Here is a 17,807-nt window from a genome sequence, read left to right as displayed (position 1 = left end):
ATATATTTCAATTCTCAGGTCTATACGCTGAGTTTCGGTTCATGAGACGAGCTCCAGTTCACCCGCAGGCGCCTCCGTGTCGAGATTATCTATCGTCTGCTAAATTTACTTCTTATAAATTAAATCCAGGCAAATGGCTGATGAAACATTGATTAAAATTAAGATACAATTAATACAAAACGAAATTCACTTTGAAACGAAAGGTTTTGTGCTTTCTGTTTGAATAGTCACATAGAATGCTTTCTATGTGAAAGTTTCAAAGCATTAGTGCCGCTTTCAGAGCGCTCACGTCCGTAGTGCTGAACTGTCGCGTCTGTAACATTGTTTTTTCCTCATAAATGCAAACACGAAAAATAAAATAAAATAAAATAAAATGAATATGAATATGAGACTGAGAGCCAACCCTTCTTCATCCGGTGGGTAGTAGCCTACTTGTGATTTGCGCAGTGTAATTCACAGAATTGATTTCTCTGCTACAAGCCTCTGTCACGTATTGTGTGAGCTTGTGACTATTGCAAGCGCGCAGCTGAGAAGTCCTGATTATATTGTCTGCTATATTTAGGCCTTCTTCTTATTTATTAAGGCAATTGGTTGATGAAACATTGATTAAAATGCGTGGCGCGAGCGATCTCCGACAGTAAACTGATTCTGCTTTGTCTCGGGTAAACAGCTGTTGCGACGCGAGCAGTAACGGCCGCGTCCGGTGTAGACAGTGTTAAAGCTCATTCTGCCCCATACGGGAAAAAAATATATTTTAAAATATATTTTAAAATATATTTCAAAATATACAAAAAATGGCCAAAAAATATATTTGCTAAAATATATTTCAGAATATATTTACATAAATATATTTCCTACAAATACATTTTTTTAATATACCTTGTATTTTTTAAAAACATATATTTTGCCCTGCATATATTTCAGTCCAAGAAAATACATTCACAATGTAACATTTGAATAAAATCTTTATTTGCTGTCCAAAATGTGAACATATCACACATCTGAATAAATTAGCTTTTTTTTTTTTCAAGCAGTCTCAGTTCCCCCAGCTTGGAATTCACTGCAATACCCAAAGCTCCTCTGGATACATTGGGAAATCTCTTCTTGACTGCTACTGTAAGAGACAAAAATCACAGATATATATTTAGTTCATGCACCCAAAAATGAAAATTCTGTCAATAACTACTCACACTCATTACTTCTAACCCTGTTGAGACTCTCGTTCATCTTCTAAACACAACTGAAGATATTTTAATAACATTTGAGAGATTTCTGTCCCTCCATTGCTGCGTATTTTCCTTGCCACTGTTGCCTTGTCTTTTGGCTTGCTTAGTTGGGGACATTTAATATTCAATAATATTATTGATCTGCCTTGCTTAAGGTGGACGTTGACTCAATTTTCTTTTAGAAACAAACTCTGTTATATTATTTTCATGTTATCACTGTGAAGCTGCTTTGATACAATCTGTATTGTAAAAAGCGCTATATAAATAAAGGTGACTTGACTTGACTATTTTGCCACTGCCTATGTTAATGACGGCCGGGTGTCCACTGGCACTGGCGCGCTTCACGCGGAGCAGAGCGAGCACTTTCAATTCATTTATATGGAAGTTGAAGAAGCTCAACTTCCATATGAATGAATTGAAAGTGCTCGCTCTCCTCCGCGTGAAGCGCGCCAGTGCCAGTGGACACCAGGCCATCATTAACATAGGCAGTGGCTCACTTCACTTTTGGATTTTTGTTTCAGAAAACTTTTTTTCTGTTTTCTTGGTTTTTATTTATATTGTATAAATGTAACACTTGAATTTTTTTAATTCCATTTTTTGCCACACAGATGCATTAAATAAAACTACTGACATCCGCTCAATTCATATGGATTAGTTTTACGATCTCTTTAGGAACTTTTGAAGCGTCGTAGTGGTAGTTGCGCAGCTGTCAAAGGAGGGACAGAAATATCTCAGATTTTATATCAAAAAGATATTAATTTCTGTTTCGAAGATGAACGAAAGTCTTACAGAAATGATTACAATTTTTGGGCGAACTAACCCTTTAACTGAAATTTTCTAGTAAATTTCCCTTTCACCAACTCTGCGTCCGAAATCAAATACTTCTCTACTATATAGTATATGAAAAACAATACGCCAACAGAGAAGTATGTCCGAATTCATAGTATTTTTAAAATAGTAGGCAAAAAGTATCCTCATGACCTACTACTTATGCAGAGATTCTGAAGTGTGCATACGATGGACACTTTACTATCCCATGAGGCTACGGGAGGGGATTTATGACTGGCAGTGAAGCTACGTAAATTACACTGGTAAGTCACGTGACAGCAACAACATGGTTGATTTAGTAGTGTCCGAAATTCATTCATATAGAACATACTTTTTTAATGGTTGCGATGTAAATTCAAATACAAATGTATCTACTCAAACAGTATGTGATTTTGGACGCACTGCAAGTCTTGATTTACCAAATATGGCTCCCATGGTTTCCTTGTCAAGGGCACTTCTTCTCTCTGTACTACCGTCAGTTTTACTCTTTCCCCCTACAAAAGACAATACATGATACATGAACATTTGAATAGGATACAGAGGGCATGCACAATTGTCTTCTGACTAGTTTTAGATCTCCAAATATTTTTGTTCACCTCAACAGTGGAAGTAAAGAAAAATAACTACAGGTATGCTGAATTTGAAAGATATTTTAATGGGCAAGTTAGATGTAGATGCCTTTTTTAAACTACTCAGATTAATATCTAAGAATTTGACTTGGCCTTTGAAACGGTCTACCTTTCAAATTGCTCTGGATCAGAACCTCTAGTGGGAAGGCGGCCATTAAAAGAACACGGACCATTGAAGTGGCTGTTTGGGCCTGCAGAGCAGAAGTCCATTGATGCTGTAGGATTGTTATGCCCGTGCCATGTGCTAACTCCACCTGTGGTTGTGATCACATAAACAAGTTTTAAAAGATTTAATTTGAAAATAATGTATATTGTAAATCTCTTTTTAAGTTTTTATTTAGCCATTTCACCCATTGCAGAAATGCTTAACAAATCTTTATGTACACACCTAAATCCTCAGCAAAAAGTACTTACATAATTAGCATCACTGGAACACTAAAAAAATAAAATTGAAATAAAACCAAAATGAAAGTCAACAATGTTATTACAGACAGACTGTTGCTGGTAAACTATAAAGAAAAGAAGGAAGTGCTTAACTACAAACCTTTACACACTTTATTAAGAATTAACAAAGCAATTACTCGTAACTGCACCATGTATTTTGGCAAGGCAAAAACAAAGTACTTACTTTACTAGCAGACAGAGAAGCATTGGATGTAGAACATATTTTGCTGTTATGCTGAGGAAAATAAGTCACACAAACATGAGAAAACACAAAGGTGAGTAAATGATGAGATATATCAATTTTAGGTGAACTATTGTTTATCTACCACAGTCATGTTCAAATAACGATGCTATGATTAATGTTCCTGACTTGACAAGTATATTTGAAATGTAAAAAATAAGATAAAAACAATAGTTAAAATGCATAACTTACATCAAGGACATCTGCATTTGATTGCACAGGCTAAAATGAATATGGTAAATGGATATGTTAGCAATAGTACTGGACAATTGTTTACAATATACGTTTATCTAATGATCTATGTAACTGGCACTTCTAGCAGGATAATTATACCACAAAATGCCGAGATTTAATATACAGTATAGTAGTTTGCATGTAGCCGTGGTATGAAGTACAACTTGTTCTGTTGTAATTTCTTTATAATTATTTTAATTTCATGGTTTATTATAAATGTTTAAAAAAATCGATTAGAAATGTCATTATTTCAATAGTTATGCTTAGTATGTGACATAATAGCATGTGGCACAGACATTACATAAAAAGTAGCTAATACTTACTTTAGGAGCATGTGAGAGGGGAACATGAGATGGAGTCTTTGAAATCTGTAAAAGAGAAATTCATGTATTAGAAACAAGTCAACACTGTAAATCAGAAAAACATTTACATAGCAGACTGTTTCTTGTTCAGATTCAGTGTACAAGTACAATCAGGACCGTCCCAAGCGTAGCGTGGGGTGGTGTCGGGCAGTGCAAGTTAGTATTAGCACCCCTCTCAATCCCCCACCCCGTTCGTTCGTGATCACGGCCCTGAGTACAATGTACAAGTACATATGTTTAAAAAAAAAAAAAAAAAAAAAAAAATATATATATATATATATATATATATATATATATATATATATATCATATGTTAATAGATATGAAAATGTGTAAAATGTACATCATGAACATCTGCAACAGATTCCACAAGCTATTGTAAACTGCACCAAAAACAACAACAACAACAATAATGATAATGACAAACAAATTAATTAATTAGATTTAAATCTTACGTCAGGGACATCTGCAATTGATTTCATGGGCTGAAATAAGAAGGCAGAAATATTACTAATGAGCAACTCTAAAGGTCTTAAAAAGTTTTAAAAGGCAAGAAAATGTGGAGCATTGTAAAATAAATTAAGGCATAACTGTGCTTTACATTATGTAAACAATTCTTCTAACCTCTTGGAGTAAGTGCTTCGTAGCCAGAAGGAGAGGTGGGATTTCTGTGAACGTAAAATTAAATGTGAATATATTTTGAAAAATACTGTAGAAAGACCAAACTGTAAGCACACACACACACACACACACACACACACACACACACACACACACACACACACACACACACACACACACACACACATATATAGTGTACTGGTCAGAAATTTGGAAACATTACTATTTTTAATGTTACTTTTTCTAATGATATCTATTTTTTTTCAGGATTCATTGATTAAAAAGAACAAAGTTAAAAAGAACAGCATTTATTTAAAATAGAAATATTTTCTAACAAAATTTAACACTTTTTATCAATTTAATTTATCCTTAAATTGATAAAAAGTGTAACTGTTAAATTGATACAAAGTGATAGTAAAGATTTATATTGTTAGAAACGTTTTCTATTTTGAATAAATGCTGTTCTTTTCAACTTTATATCCATCAATGAATCCTGAAAAAGTATCACAGATTATAAGAAATATTATGCAGCTCAACAGGTTTTCAGCATTGATAATAATCATAAATGTTTGTTGAGCATCAAATCATATAAGAATGATTTCTGAAGGATCATGTGACACTGAAGACTTTATGGATCATTAAGGATTAATGATGCTGAAAATTCAGCTTTGTTTACAGGAATAAATTATGTTTTAAGTATATTTAAATAGAAAACCATTATTTCAAATTGTAATAATATTTCACAATATTACAGTTTTTTTCTGTATTTTGATCAAAATGCCGGATTGATAATATATTACACACACACACACACACACACATATATATATATTTATACAGTACAGTACTTACTTTCAAGTATTTCATTTTTCAGCCTCTCATTTTCTTTATTTAGACTCATGTTCTCTTCTCTCAGCTGATTTATCACACGCTGTAGATGTTCAATTTTTTTTTCATTCCACACCTTTAGATCATTTGGTAGTGGGTCTGTGAGCTGTCCATTAAAAATACATAATTTACTGTAAACAAGTACATTTATATGTATTTATAATTATGTTATATATATATATACACATACAGTTCTAGCAAACACTCACCTTTTTCTTAGCTGCTGGTTCCTCTCTCACCTGTGCGGCCTCTAGGAGTTTCATTGTGGGTCTAGTCTTTCTCTTGAGAATGACTGGCTTGGGTAGCTGTTCTTCAAGCTCCTTGAGCTGTATTTGCAACGTTCTCTCCCTTTCTGAGGAGATAGAATAATGCTGAGATAAAGGCTAACGTTAATGATTGTAGCACGTCACACGGTCCTGATGATGTTAATTACATAAAAAAACAAAAAAAACAAATTGAATAATTTACTGACGTCTTGTTAAGCGTATCCAGAATAATAAAGCATGATATAAGAGTATAGGATAATAAAAATAGGAAACTTTACCTGCTATCTTGACGATGGAGGCCTCATAAACCGCCCACCCACCTTTCGGCTCTTTGACGCCTTGGCGCCACTCCACCAAGTAAACTTCCTTTTCTTCCATACCCGCTGAGTATTCATCCTCATCAAATCCTCTTATTTGTTCAGTAGGCAGAATAGAGAATTTTCCATCCTCCACCCACTTAATTAACGCAAACATAATCGGCTCGTTTCTTACCGTCTCCAATTTTCGGGTGCAGCGGTGACACGGTCATATTATTCGCGCCTCAGGCTGGCAACGGTTTTTTTTTTAATGACGTCATAAAGCTGCTTTTTTAAATTATCTAAATTGTTGAATTTTTTTGTATTTGCACTTACATAAAAATGTTTTAGGATTCTTTTAAATGTTGTTTTTTACCTTTAAAATCTAATTATGCAGTTTTATTATAACATCACTAAGGCATTGCGCTGCGTATGCATTGCGCATGCGCAGACAGTAAGCGCATTGACGGACGGATTCCAGACGATCCATTTTTTTACTTCCCTGGAAAACTATTTGGTAAGCATAGATGTCACAATAAATAACATTCTAACTTTATTACAAATGTTTAACGTTAACCCTTTGGATTGTATGATTAATCCTCAATGTTGTTCTTTATTTTGTCATCTTAATTTCATCAGTAGGTCACATATGATTTGCTGTGACGTACACAGACACAATGAGCGAGCCTCGACAAAGGATTTCGTATAAACGTTATCTTACTGATGCTGAAGAGGAAATTCCTCCAAGAACCATACGAAGATGGGCACAAAAAAAAAGGTGTGTTGAAAACAGTATCTCCCACTGCTAGGTCGATTAACTGCAACCAAACCAAATGCCCTTAAATTTCCCCAATCAGCCGTTCTGGCGGGTGTACTTTTGTTTCTGCCTATGGTGCGAACGGCTCCCAAATTAATCACTCGAAGTTGGCTCTTTTGATCAGGGGATTTAGGCCCTGTCCTAAATGTACCCTAAGCACTCGTGGTCTTCCTACGAGTTCGCACTTTCGTGACTTATAGCGCGAGAATGTCCGATTTCTCTGCATATTCTTGATTCAGTATAATATAGGTGTATGGTGTGAAATGTATTAGATCACTTTTTTAAATTTATTTACTGTATATATTTTTTTATTTTTCAGAATGAAGGCAGCAGAAGACCTTGAGAATGTTATCAATGAATGTCATAAGGTATGGTTCTGGTAATTTGCACAGTTTACATTTGATACATCCCTTTAATTAATTAAAGGTATGGTTCACCCAAAAATGCAAATGTACTGTTGTTCCAAACGTGTAGTTTCTTTGTTCTGTTGAACACAAAATAAGCTATTTTGAAGAATGTCAGTAACCAAACAGTTTCTGTTCTCTGTTGACTTACACAGTATTTTTGTTTTATACTATGGAAGTCAATGGGGTCCAGCTACTGTTTGGTTACCTGCATTCTTCAAAATAGCTTCTTTTGTGTTCAACAGGAAAGAAAATCTTACAGGTTTAGAACAACTTGAGGGTGAGTAAAGGATTACAGAACTTTCACTATCCTTTTTAATTAATTGCTCCTTTATAGCAAGTAACAAATACTATCTTATTTGTCTGTTTTCAAGGTTTGTGTCAAAATACACAAAACAATACACTCCCTTGATTGTGAATAATTCTAAAAAGATGTGATGCTGAGCAGTAAAAAAGAAAGTTTTTACTAAGAAAAAAAAATTGCCACTTTTTATTTATTGCAGAAAGGATAATGGAGAGAAGACAGGAAATTACAGGGCAGAAGAGTATAAATGTGGATTGGGAAAGGACCGATCTGAAACTTAAACTTAAACTCCAGGCTACATCTCTTCGAAGAGTATTAATGTGATGTTAACAGGACCCATAATTCTCTCTTCTTTTTTTTTTAGCCGTTCCCAGACACCACCCCAGAAGACATCCAGCTAACTACTCCTGAAGAAGAGTGCACTTCCAGTCCTGTTCAGATAGAGGATCCAGTGGATTCAGGTCAAACTAAAGAGCAAACCCAACTACTTCTTTTGGCACTTAAGCTTAAACACAATTTGACCAATGACTGTCTTGAGGATGTCATGAAAATTCTAAATGTTGTTGGTGGTAATGATTCGGTATGCAGGACAAAATATTCATTTTACAAAGCTTTCGATTATACCAAAGACATTATGAAAATCTGTTATGTGTGTGACCAGTGCAATAAAATAATGTCAGCTGAACTGGACCATGTTCATTGTGTTCAATGCAACATTACTTATGACAAAGCCAGCAGGTTCACCAATAATTTTTTCATATACCTCTCCTTGGAAGATCAAATAAAACATCTTTTGAAAATTCCAGGAATTACAGACGAATTGGTACAAAGGCAAACAGAAACATCAACATCTGTCAGTGATATTTGTGATGGTTTTTTGTATCAGAAAGCTTTAAGTGGTTCAGATACGCCCCTTCAAACCCTTACCTTGACATTTAGCTGTGATGGTGTGCCAGTTTTTAAAAAGTCCCCTTGTAGTATTTGGCCCCTTTTATGCACCATTAATGAGTTGCCGTTGAAAATGAGACAGGATAATGTACTCCTTTGTGGACTGTGGTTTGGGGATGAGAAGCCTAATATGAGAACATTCTTAAATCCTTTTGTAGAGGAATGTGTAAAACTAGAGGACAACGGTTTCAAATGGGAAAAGGACAAAGGTGTTTCTATCACTACAAAAGTAATCCCTCTAGTTCTGATGAGTGACTCAGTTGCCAGACCTCTAATACAGAATGTCAAACAGTTTAATGGTGAATATGGCTGCTCCTATTGCCTTCACAAAGGAAAATGGGTTGAAAAGGGCAGAGGATCTACTCGTGCATATCCTTTTCAGAAAGACCTCCAGCTTCGCAATCAGGAACAGACTAATGAATTTGTAGAAGCTGCGTTAGAGTCAGGACAGCCTGTTATGGGTGTCAAAGGACCAAGTGCATTGTGTCGGCTTCCCAGTTTTGATGTAATTGAAGGGTCTGTGCCAGACTACATGCATTCAGTACTTCTGGGTGTTGCACGAACTGTAACAGGGCTGTGGTTAAACAGTGAAAACCATGAAAAACACTGGTATATAGGTAGGTCTACAAAAGTGATAGACGAGTTGCTTTTAAAGATTAAACCACCATGTAATGTACCTCGTGTGCCAAGATCAGTCACATTGAGGAAATTCTGGAAAGCCCACGAGTGGTACATGTGGCTCTTTTATTATAGCTTACCTGTACTAAAAGGTGTCTTGCCAGAACCACTACTGAATCACTGGTCAAAACTAGTTAAGGGTGTATCACTTCTGTTGGGTGAAAATATAATCAGAGACCAGATTACGGAGTCTGAGGCACTTCTAACAGATTTTGTGAAAGACATGGAGGTATACTATGGGGAAGCCAATATGTCTTATAATGTCCATCTTTGCCTCCATTTACCAAGAAGTGTAGTTAACTGGGGGCCTTTGTGGGCTCACTCTGCCTTTGTATTTGAGTCTTATAATGCTAAACTACTCGACATGATCAAAAGCACTCAAGGGGTTGCTCTGCAGATTGTCAAAACTTTTTGGTTACAAAAGGCTTTACCTTTTTATGGTCAGACTATCCTAAAAGATGCCTCAAATGAATGCAAGGAGATCTTTGAAACTCTGACAAGACCAAAACGGTTGAAACATGTAACTCGCACACATGATGTCACTGCACTCGGTCGTCCTAAAGTGCGATTACTTAGGAGAGATGACTATATGGCACTGAGTCGTTATGGGGTACAAAAAGGCAGGGTAAAGTACTTTCAACGAATCATTACAAATGACGAGGTGGTTCACTCAGAAGATTACAGCCGTGTATCTAAACGCAATTCATTCACTGTTGTGTTGAATGACGAAGATCAAAACTTTTTTAGAATTAAAAGATTCTTGATTTGTCAAAATGAAAATGAGGAGAGGTGTTATGCCATTGGCAGATTCTATGAACAAGCAAAGCATAGTCTCTGTGCCTCAAATCCAAGTTACTTTGAACCAGTGTCAAAAAATCTTGGACATCTTACAGCTATTCCTGCTTCAGCTATCAAATGCAAATGTCTGATCATTCACACTGAAAAACTCAAAGTTGATTACATTTTTAGAAATATTAATCAGTCTGAATTCCTTAAATGAGACGTCAAATGAAGCTAAGAAGAGTGGCCTAAGTTGTTTTATTCAATTTGATCTTTAGTGTCAGTGTACAATGTTTTTTATAATGTAATAAGTGTATATTTATCTTTTAAAATTTGACGATGAATTAATGGCAAAAAGCTATGTGTACATTACTAAAGCAATGCAAAATATTATGCTATGTGGTATATTTTGCAAAATGATTTAAAAACAATTTATGTAAATAATTGTAACTTTTTCAGTTTATTTTGTAATGCTTATGTTGATATAACACAGACATCTTACCGCTATTCCTGCTTAAGCTATCAAGCAAATGTCTGATCATTCACACTGAAAAGCTCAAAAGTTGATTACATTTTTATAAATATTAAAAATGATTTAAAAACAATTTATGTAAATAATTGTAACTTTTTCAGTTTATTTTGTTATGCTTATGTTTAAATAACACTTACATGTCATTATCATTAAAAAAACGTAATTAATTGAATATTTAATGGCAAGAAGTCAAATGTACATTTCAAAGCAGTGTTTTATATTGTGCATTGTTTTTGCTCTGTTTATAGGCTACTGATGATTTTAATACTGTCACGGCTTGGCAGATGAAACAGACTGACGACGTAAGTTTCAGACGATAAGATTTAATGTAACAGCGTGTTAACAGAAACATCACGTTCACAAAAACAATAACCGACCCGGGAGAGAACTGAACGGGAGAATATATACACAGGGTACTATATACACAGGTAAACGAGAGAATATATATACAGGTAAACGAGGGAACTAACTAGACACAGGTGGATGAAGGTTAACTAATCAGGGATAGAACAAGAACAGGTGCAGACAAGACAGAGCATAGTGACATGCCCGGATATAATGGATACTTTTGCTATCCATCCACATTCTACTGTAAGGTTGGAAATGTATTTTCTTGACCCTGAAATACATTTTGAAATATATTTTGGTAAATGAAGGATGAAAAGAAATATATTTTAGATTTCAAAAATATATTTTTTTGAATTTCACAGTTACAACATATATTTAGCATATATTTAAAATATATTTTGGCCAGAAAAAATATTTTTTTTTACCGTATGGGGCCTGATAACGCTACGTTACAACATCAAGCAATTTTCCAAAAATGTATATAATTATAACACTTTATATAGGACTATTTTGCATTAAGAGTAGCCTAGTTTCACGTTTAGTACATTTTGCTTACTAATTATTTAAAATAGTATAAAAGTACTGTACATATGTAATTAAAAACGTTTTCATTATGATATTATTCATTTTACTTTAGTAAAAAGATCTGAGTTCTTCCTCCACTGGTAGAGATTAGAGGAATTAAGAGTAAAAATAGAAGATAATAAGGTTTTGTCAGTGACACTTTTTATATATTTATTGATACAAGTTATGACTAAATTAAAAGACAAAGTCGTCGTTAGTGAAGATTATGCAACAGTATTTAGAATATAATATAATATAATATAACATGCAATGCAAACTAGTTTGGTTACAGCTCAGCTGTATAATTCTCATTCTATCATTCCCCCTGCCTCCATTACATATCTGTGTCACACAAGTGTTTGATTACCACATTTGAGTGATCATTGCGAAAACGTGTTTATAAAATATATTTATTCTTTTTATAGCTACTGTGTAAAGTACCCATCAAAAGTTTGTACACACCAATAGGAAAGTGTCCAAACTTTTGACTGGTATACTGTACTATAATACACATAAATAATATTGCTACTGTATTATAATATACGCATAAATAATATCGGCCGATATATCGGTATCGGGCTTTTTTTACTCCCTAATATCGGTATCGGCATCGGCCCCCAAAAATCCATATCGGTCGGGCTCTATATTCGATCAAACAGCGCTGACGTGGAAACCAGGATGAATGATTGGAAGTTATAGAAGGCTTTAAATCCACAAATCAGCAAAATTCACCATGGATTTAATATAGTAACACTAACTGTAACTATGGTATTGTGACAGATAATAGTCAGACGCTTACGAGTACTACACATCGTTTTTTGCACTTCAAAACTATAATATCATATTTAAATGTTATTTTTAATGTGATGACCGAAATTTTTTTTGTCCATCCTTCAAAGACGGTCCCCCCATATACAAAAATAAAATTTTCAAGATTTAGGAAAACTCACACTCATTTAAAAATAAAAAACAATTAAATTACCATTGTAACCAGTAGGTGGTTGCTGAGGACCGCTTTATTAGCCATCTTCACTCCCTAATATCTATTTTTGTCCTCGTTTTGCTTTTAAATTAATATCAAAACATTATGTATGATAATAATTAAAGTTAATTTTATCTACAACTCAAATTAAGCTCAGGCCCCATCCACACTACGGCGTTTTAGTTTAGAAACGGAGAATTAAAACCACAATGATCTCTGTCCACACCAGCCTTTTAGCTGCATATTAGAATTGATCTCCGTCTACATTAAAATGACTGGTGTAATAGAAATTTTAATGTTCATTGATCAGTAATAGACATTACAAAGGACCACAGTATGTTTTTCTGCTTATTTGGTGTGAGGTTTGAACAAGAGATATATTGGGATTTGTGAACATGCAGAGTGAAGCGTTTTAGGAACGGCTGACCGTTGGAAAAATAGGTCCACAGTTTTACAACGAATGGTAAAACACCTGTTGGAAAGCATCTTTGCAGCGATTTTTGCTTGAGCATATCAGTGAACACCTCAGTCCACTCGGTGAGTTTCACGTCTTTGTGAAATAAAGTTTAATGCGTTTATATGAATGATTGTTCCAGTGCCCCTATGCAACCATTGTATAGGTGGGGGGGTGCTAACACAAAAACCTAAAATTCTCGGGACAGCAGCATGTGTCCAAATTGTAATCTAAACCGTTCGATTTAATCAGAAAAGATCTTAAAACAGGGCTTTACTTGTAAAACGCTGAACTTACCCTTTAATACTTGCATATTTTGACAATTACAATAGTGATAACTGTGCAAATCAGTGATGCACATTAAGAGAATATTATTTAGTTTATATATTTGTGAAGGCAAATAACCACTAACATTAAAGTGCGCAACTAACACTTTAGGTCATGCCTTTTTTGTAGCATTGTATGTTTTTAAAAAAACATGTTTTTGATATGTGTAACCTGAACAGTGTTAACAACAATACTTTGACAAAAATAATTGACAATGTCTAAGTATGAGGATGGAGGTAGCAATGCGGGGACAGCATTCCAACTTTCTGCAGTCGGCTGATAGGGATGTTCTGAATGGATGACAATTTCTCCAAATAACGGTCCCTGGCATCTTTATCGAGTTTATCTCGGTACGGCATATTCTCAATTTTCTTTGGCTTCTCCAGGTTTGCGAGTTATATTTACTTATCTAGATAGTTATCTTGTTTACTTCTCTTTATTTCTCAGTCAGTCACGATACCGCAAAAAAGGCGCCGCGGTGACGTCACACACAACAAACCCACGTGTATGATAAAGACCGATTGGCCCATAAACACACAAAATCGAGGAGCTGGTTAATGTTAAACTCTGTAATCTGGTAAAATCTCTCACCTGTAGACTGGAAATATACGGCATCTGAAGAAAATATTCCACATTTGTCCTTCATTCACGATCGTCAACAGCGTCACTTTCAGCCTCAACTGCTGAAAGTTTCAGCTCGTCTCTGCTCGTCTCTCTCTTCTGCGCATCCTCAGTGCGCAGACCCAGAGTGTCATGTTTCTTAAAGGGGCCGCATATTTTGAAAGTCCCCGTGAACCGGAAGTTGCAACCGACTTTATTTCAATGTTGTGATGTATTTCTGAGATAAACGGATTGGGCCATTCCACCGAATGGGTGACATGGGCTTGTTGTAATTCTTCAAAATTAAAATTCAAAAATTCAACACTGAATCTTATATTTAACTATCCAAAATGTGTATTGGTCAATCTCAGGGAACTTTATTTTTTACAAGGTTTCTAAGCAGATAAGATGGATGCATGTTTTCTCAGCCCTGTTACCGAAACTCATGTGCCATTTAAAAAGCATGTTTAAAAGCATGTCAATTAATTCCTTTGTTTTCCCCACAAGAAAGTGTTTAAAGAAATTGTTGGTATGTACAAGATGTATTTTAATAAAAAAACACAGAGCCATTTTATAATGTCTTTTATAATTTAATTTAATAAACAATTGTATAAATTATGTACCAAACAAAAATGATAAAAACAGTGGTTTAATTTTATTTTTATAGAAGTAACAGGAATGAACACTGGGTAACAGGAATGAGTGTCCATATGTGTGTGTATGTAAGAGAGTGTACATGACGGTGTGTAAAATGTTTTTGTGTTTGTGTGTAAAATTTCTTTGTTGAAGTGATGTATTATGTGCTAGTAGAAGCACGGCGAAAGAGGTGGAAAGAGAAAAAAGGAAAGGGAGAGAAGAGGGATGGAGGCAGAAAGAGGGAAGTTAAGTTATTTATCATATTGTAACAAACTTGGCTTGCAACCCAAGTAAACCAGAAGTCACTTTAAAGGGTAAGTTTGGTATTTTACACTTAAAGCTCTGTTTTAAGATCGTTTTTGATGAAATAGAACGGTTAAGATTGAAGTTTGGAAAAAAAAAACCTGCTGTCCCAAGAATTTTCGGTTTCTCTATTTGCAGAAACAGAAATCGTTCAAAACAGTTCGCGTCTGGCGTCAGTGCTGATCCACAAGTTACTAAAGTTACTCACTTGACATGCCTGACAGTCCCTCCGAATCGAAATAAATCAATATCCCGGAGTATACTTTACTCCAGTAACTCCAACAGTTCACTGAACTGAGACATGTTGGTGCTGAGAGAAGTGATGAGCACGAGCAGATGATACTGCGCATGCGCGTACTACCGAACGCACAGGTACAACGGTTCTCGGATCACCAGTACAGAACCGTGAACTGTTTCTTTTGGACACGTTCGACGTAATGAGAACTGATGAGTTGATGAGCTGAGCATGCGTGCAATTTTTCTGAGGAACTAAATGTACGTTTCTTAAGTGTTTAGTTGAACATCAGTAGGCTAAGTGTAACAAAATAAAACATGTTGGAAACATGTTGATCACATAATTATTTTATTATTACTGTATTATTTTAAAGTTTGGAAACACAATGAATGGATTGTAAAACTGTCCAACTAAACATTTATTATTATACTAAAATAATATTTTCAGGAACAATTTACATTAATTTCTATGTAAGTTGATATAAATCTTTGATGTAGACTCATGCCAAGGTTTTAATGGTGCACTGCTTAGTAAATGTTTATAATGCGTTAAAACAACGTATTAAACATACTGGAGACATGCGTTGATTTTTTTGTTTTTTCGACTGTATATTCAGGTTTTAGCAGTTCTCTCCTCAGCACACACAGGCCTATGCTACGGTTCTCGAGTCAAGAACTGGTTGTTGCAGTTCTTGAATCACCAGTACAGAACCGAAAACTGTTACTTTTGGACACGTTTGATACGGAGAACCGATGAGCTGGAGAGACTGCGCATGCGTGATAGCACCGTTTCTAAACAGAACTTTCTTTAGGCCAAGTAATGATGTGCTGATACATGAGTACGCAGCACGAGTGACGATCTAAAAACAGGGCTTTGAATGTAAAATACCAAACTTACCCTTTAAAGTCCAGGGCACTCGTAAGGAAAGAGTGAATAATGAAAAAAAAAAGTATTAATACTTGAAATCAAACAAAGACAGTTATAAGCAGGATAACCAACAATATTGATAACAGTCAAATCAGACAAATTGTCACTTATCCGAGAATCATTGATCAAATAGTCCATGCGTGAGAAGCGTTGTCCTTATAAATGAATCCTCAGTCCTTGAGCCCAAAAGAAAATGAATCCAAATATCCAGGGGAAAAAATGGTACTAATCCTCCAAACTTGATGAAATGGCAAAAATATCACAAAAACCCAAGTCTTCTCTTGAACTTCAATTGGTAATTAATTCATGATCGACTTCAAATGAGAAGGCTAAAAAACACCAAACTGTCTGTATCAAACAGAATCACCTAACATGCATCCCTTTGGCCCAAAACTGGCTTGCTTTTTCTACTCAACAAGGCCTTCCTCCTCTAAGGTGGTCTCCTGTCAAAATAAAAGTCTCTTTTGCCAACCACAGGATGTTTCTATACCAAACATAAAAGTCCCACATACAAAAGATAGAGAACTTCAACTATGGCCTGAAACCAATTGAATCATACCTCAAAGTATTTTATCCTCCACATTTGTAAAATAAATTATATGTATTTATCTTAGCCCTAATATGCAGGAGTGTCACAATATAAGTCACATGACTGAAAGTAACAGGATTGTGTTTTGAGCAAAAAGTAATCAAATACATGGCATATGGCCACATAGCATACATGCTAATAGCATGAGGACACAGTGCTCTTGTGGAATATTTCAAGTTTTTCAGAGGGGGGAATGTGTTAGGATAACAGGACTGAGTGAAAAACCTAGGGACACACCTAAAATGTGTATTATGATTTATGATATATATTAGATCAAATATTTTTTTCTCATGAAAAAAACACTTCAAAGCATAGATTGGATATAAAGTCACACAACAATGCAAAAAAGTAAGATTTTGGAAGGAACTTAATCATATTTCATGGTAAAGTTTAGAGATAAAGAGTGGGGAAATGCAGAAAATGTTCTATGTAGTTTTTATTAATGCTTTTAATAATACATTTGTAGTTAGCTTAATGTGCAGGACATTTTGCTTAAATAATAAAATGTATTTTAGAGTTAATTTTCATGCATTTTTATATAGTAAATGTTCTGGGGACAGAAATGTCACCCTTTCGGTGGAATGCTAAATGAGAAAAATAGAGGGCGTGGCTTGTTTTCTCGAACTGGAACCTGATTGGATCTAGAAAACGAGGCGTTTCCTTCAGGCAGCAGACTATCAGTTGGAGGGGCGTGGTTAAGGACGTGTAGCCGAAGCCCAATCTGTCAAACTGACATCAGAGACGGGCCGTGGCGTCATTGCAGAGTGGAGGACCATTTTCAGATTTTGATCAAAGATTACGAAGACAAAACTTTTTGTGTGTGGATTGACTTGCGCGGATTCATTATTCACCACAAAACTAACAATTTGCGCTAATAAAGTAAAAATTTTCAATTTTGATTTCATGTGTACTTTAAGTAATTTACTTTTCGTCACTGATACGGAGCAAATACACTATCGTCATACTTATGACTTTGACAGTCTAGTCACCTAAACTGAGTTAATCAAACTTTATCAATAACAACAAAAATCTATCTTTTCATTGACAGACTTGTGTCTAAAATTAAAGTTACCCAATAATAACTTGTTTATGGAACTGTTACAAACAGCACTTTTGCTTATATGTTGCTTGTATTTATCCTACATCATATAATTATTGAAAAAAATCATTAATTTTTCGCTCCAGCAGTAAAAAACTCTTTCCACAAACACATATTAGACTTCTCATCTGCATGAACCTTCAGGTGTTTTTCAGAATTGATGGTGAAGTAAAGTTTTAACCACACTGATCAAAGATAAAAGGTTTTGTTTATTAGATCGGTTTATTCTTCATAATTGCATGTAC

At 34.9% G+C, this 17,807-nt stretch overlaps 1 protein-coding gene across 2 annotated transcripts; it reads right to left on the bottom strand.

The window, feature by feature from the left end:
- Positions 1-2,390: 2,390 nt before the first annotated feature.
- Positions 2,391-5,777, bottom strand: LOC143715477 (uncharacterized). Of its 2 annotated transcripts, none has more exons than XM_077207309.1 (9): positions 5,438-5,573; positions 4,589-4,632; positions 4,420-4,449; positions 3,926-3,970; positions 3,561-3,590; positions 3,312-3,362; positions 3,098-3,118; positions 2,793-2,937; positions 2,391-2,548 (listed from the first exon to the last, which is right to left on the bottom strand). In XM_077207309.1, exons 1-9 carry the CDS (start codon positions 5,484-5,486, stop codon positions 2,430-2,432), a joined length of 534 nt encoding a protein of 177 aa, XP_077063424.1. In that variant the 5' UTR covers positions 5,487-5,573; the 3' UTR covers positions 2,391-2,429. The 2 variants fall into 2 exon arrangements, with proteins under 2 accessions (XP_077063424.1, XP_077063425.1); XM_077207310.1 differs by lacking the exon at positions 5,438-5,573 and adding an exon at positions 5,683-5,777 and having other exon boundaries at positions 2,394-2,548.
- Between the last annotated feature and the right edge of the window lie 12,030 nt (positions 5,778-17,807).

The sequence above is a fragment of the Siphateles boraxobius genome, unplaced genomic scaffold, assembly GCF_051911475.1.
Source record: "Siphateles boraxobius isolate OS27281-9 unplaced genomic scaffold, OSU_SipBor_1 6, whole genome shotgun sequence".
Lineage (NCBI taxonomy): Eukaryota > Metazoa > Chordata > Actinopteri > Cypriniformes > Leuciscidae > Siphateles > Siphateles boraxobius.
This window is presented reverse-complemented; position numbering and strand designations above follow the sequence as displayed.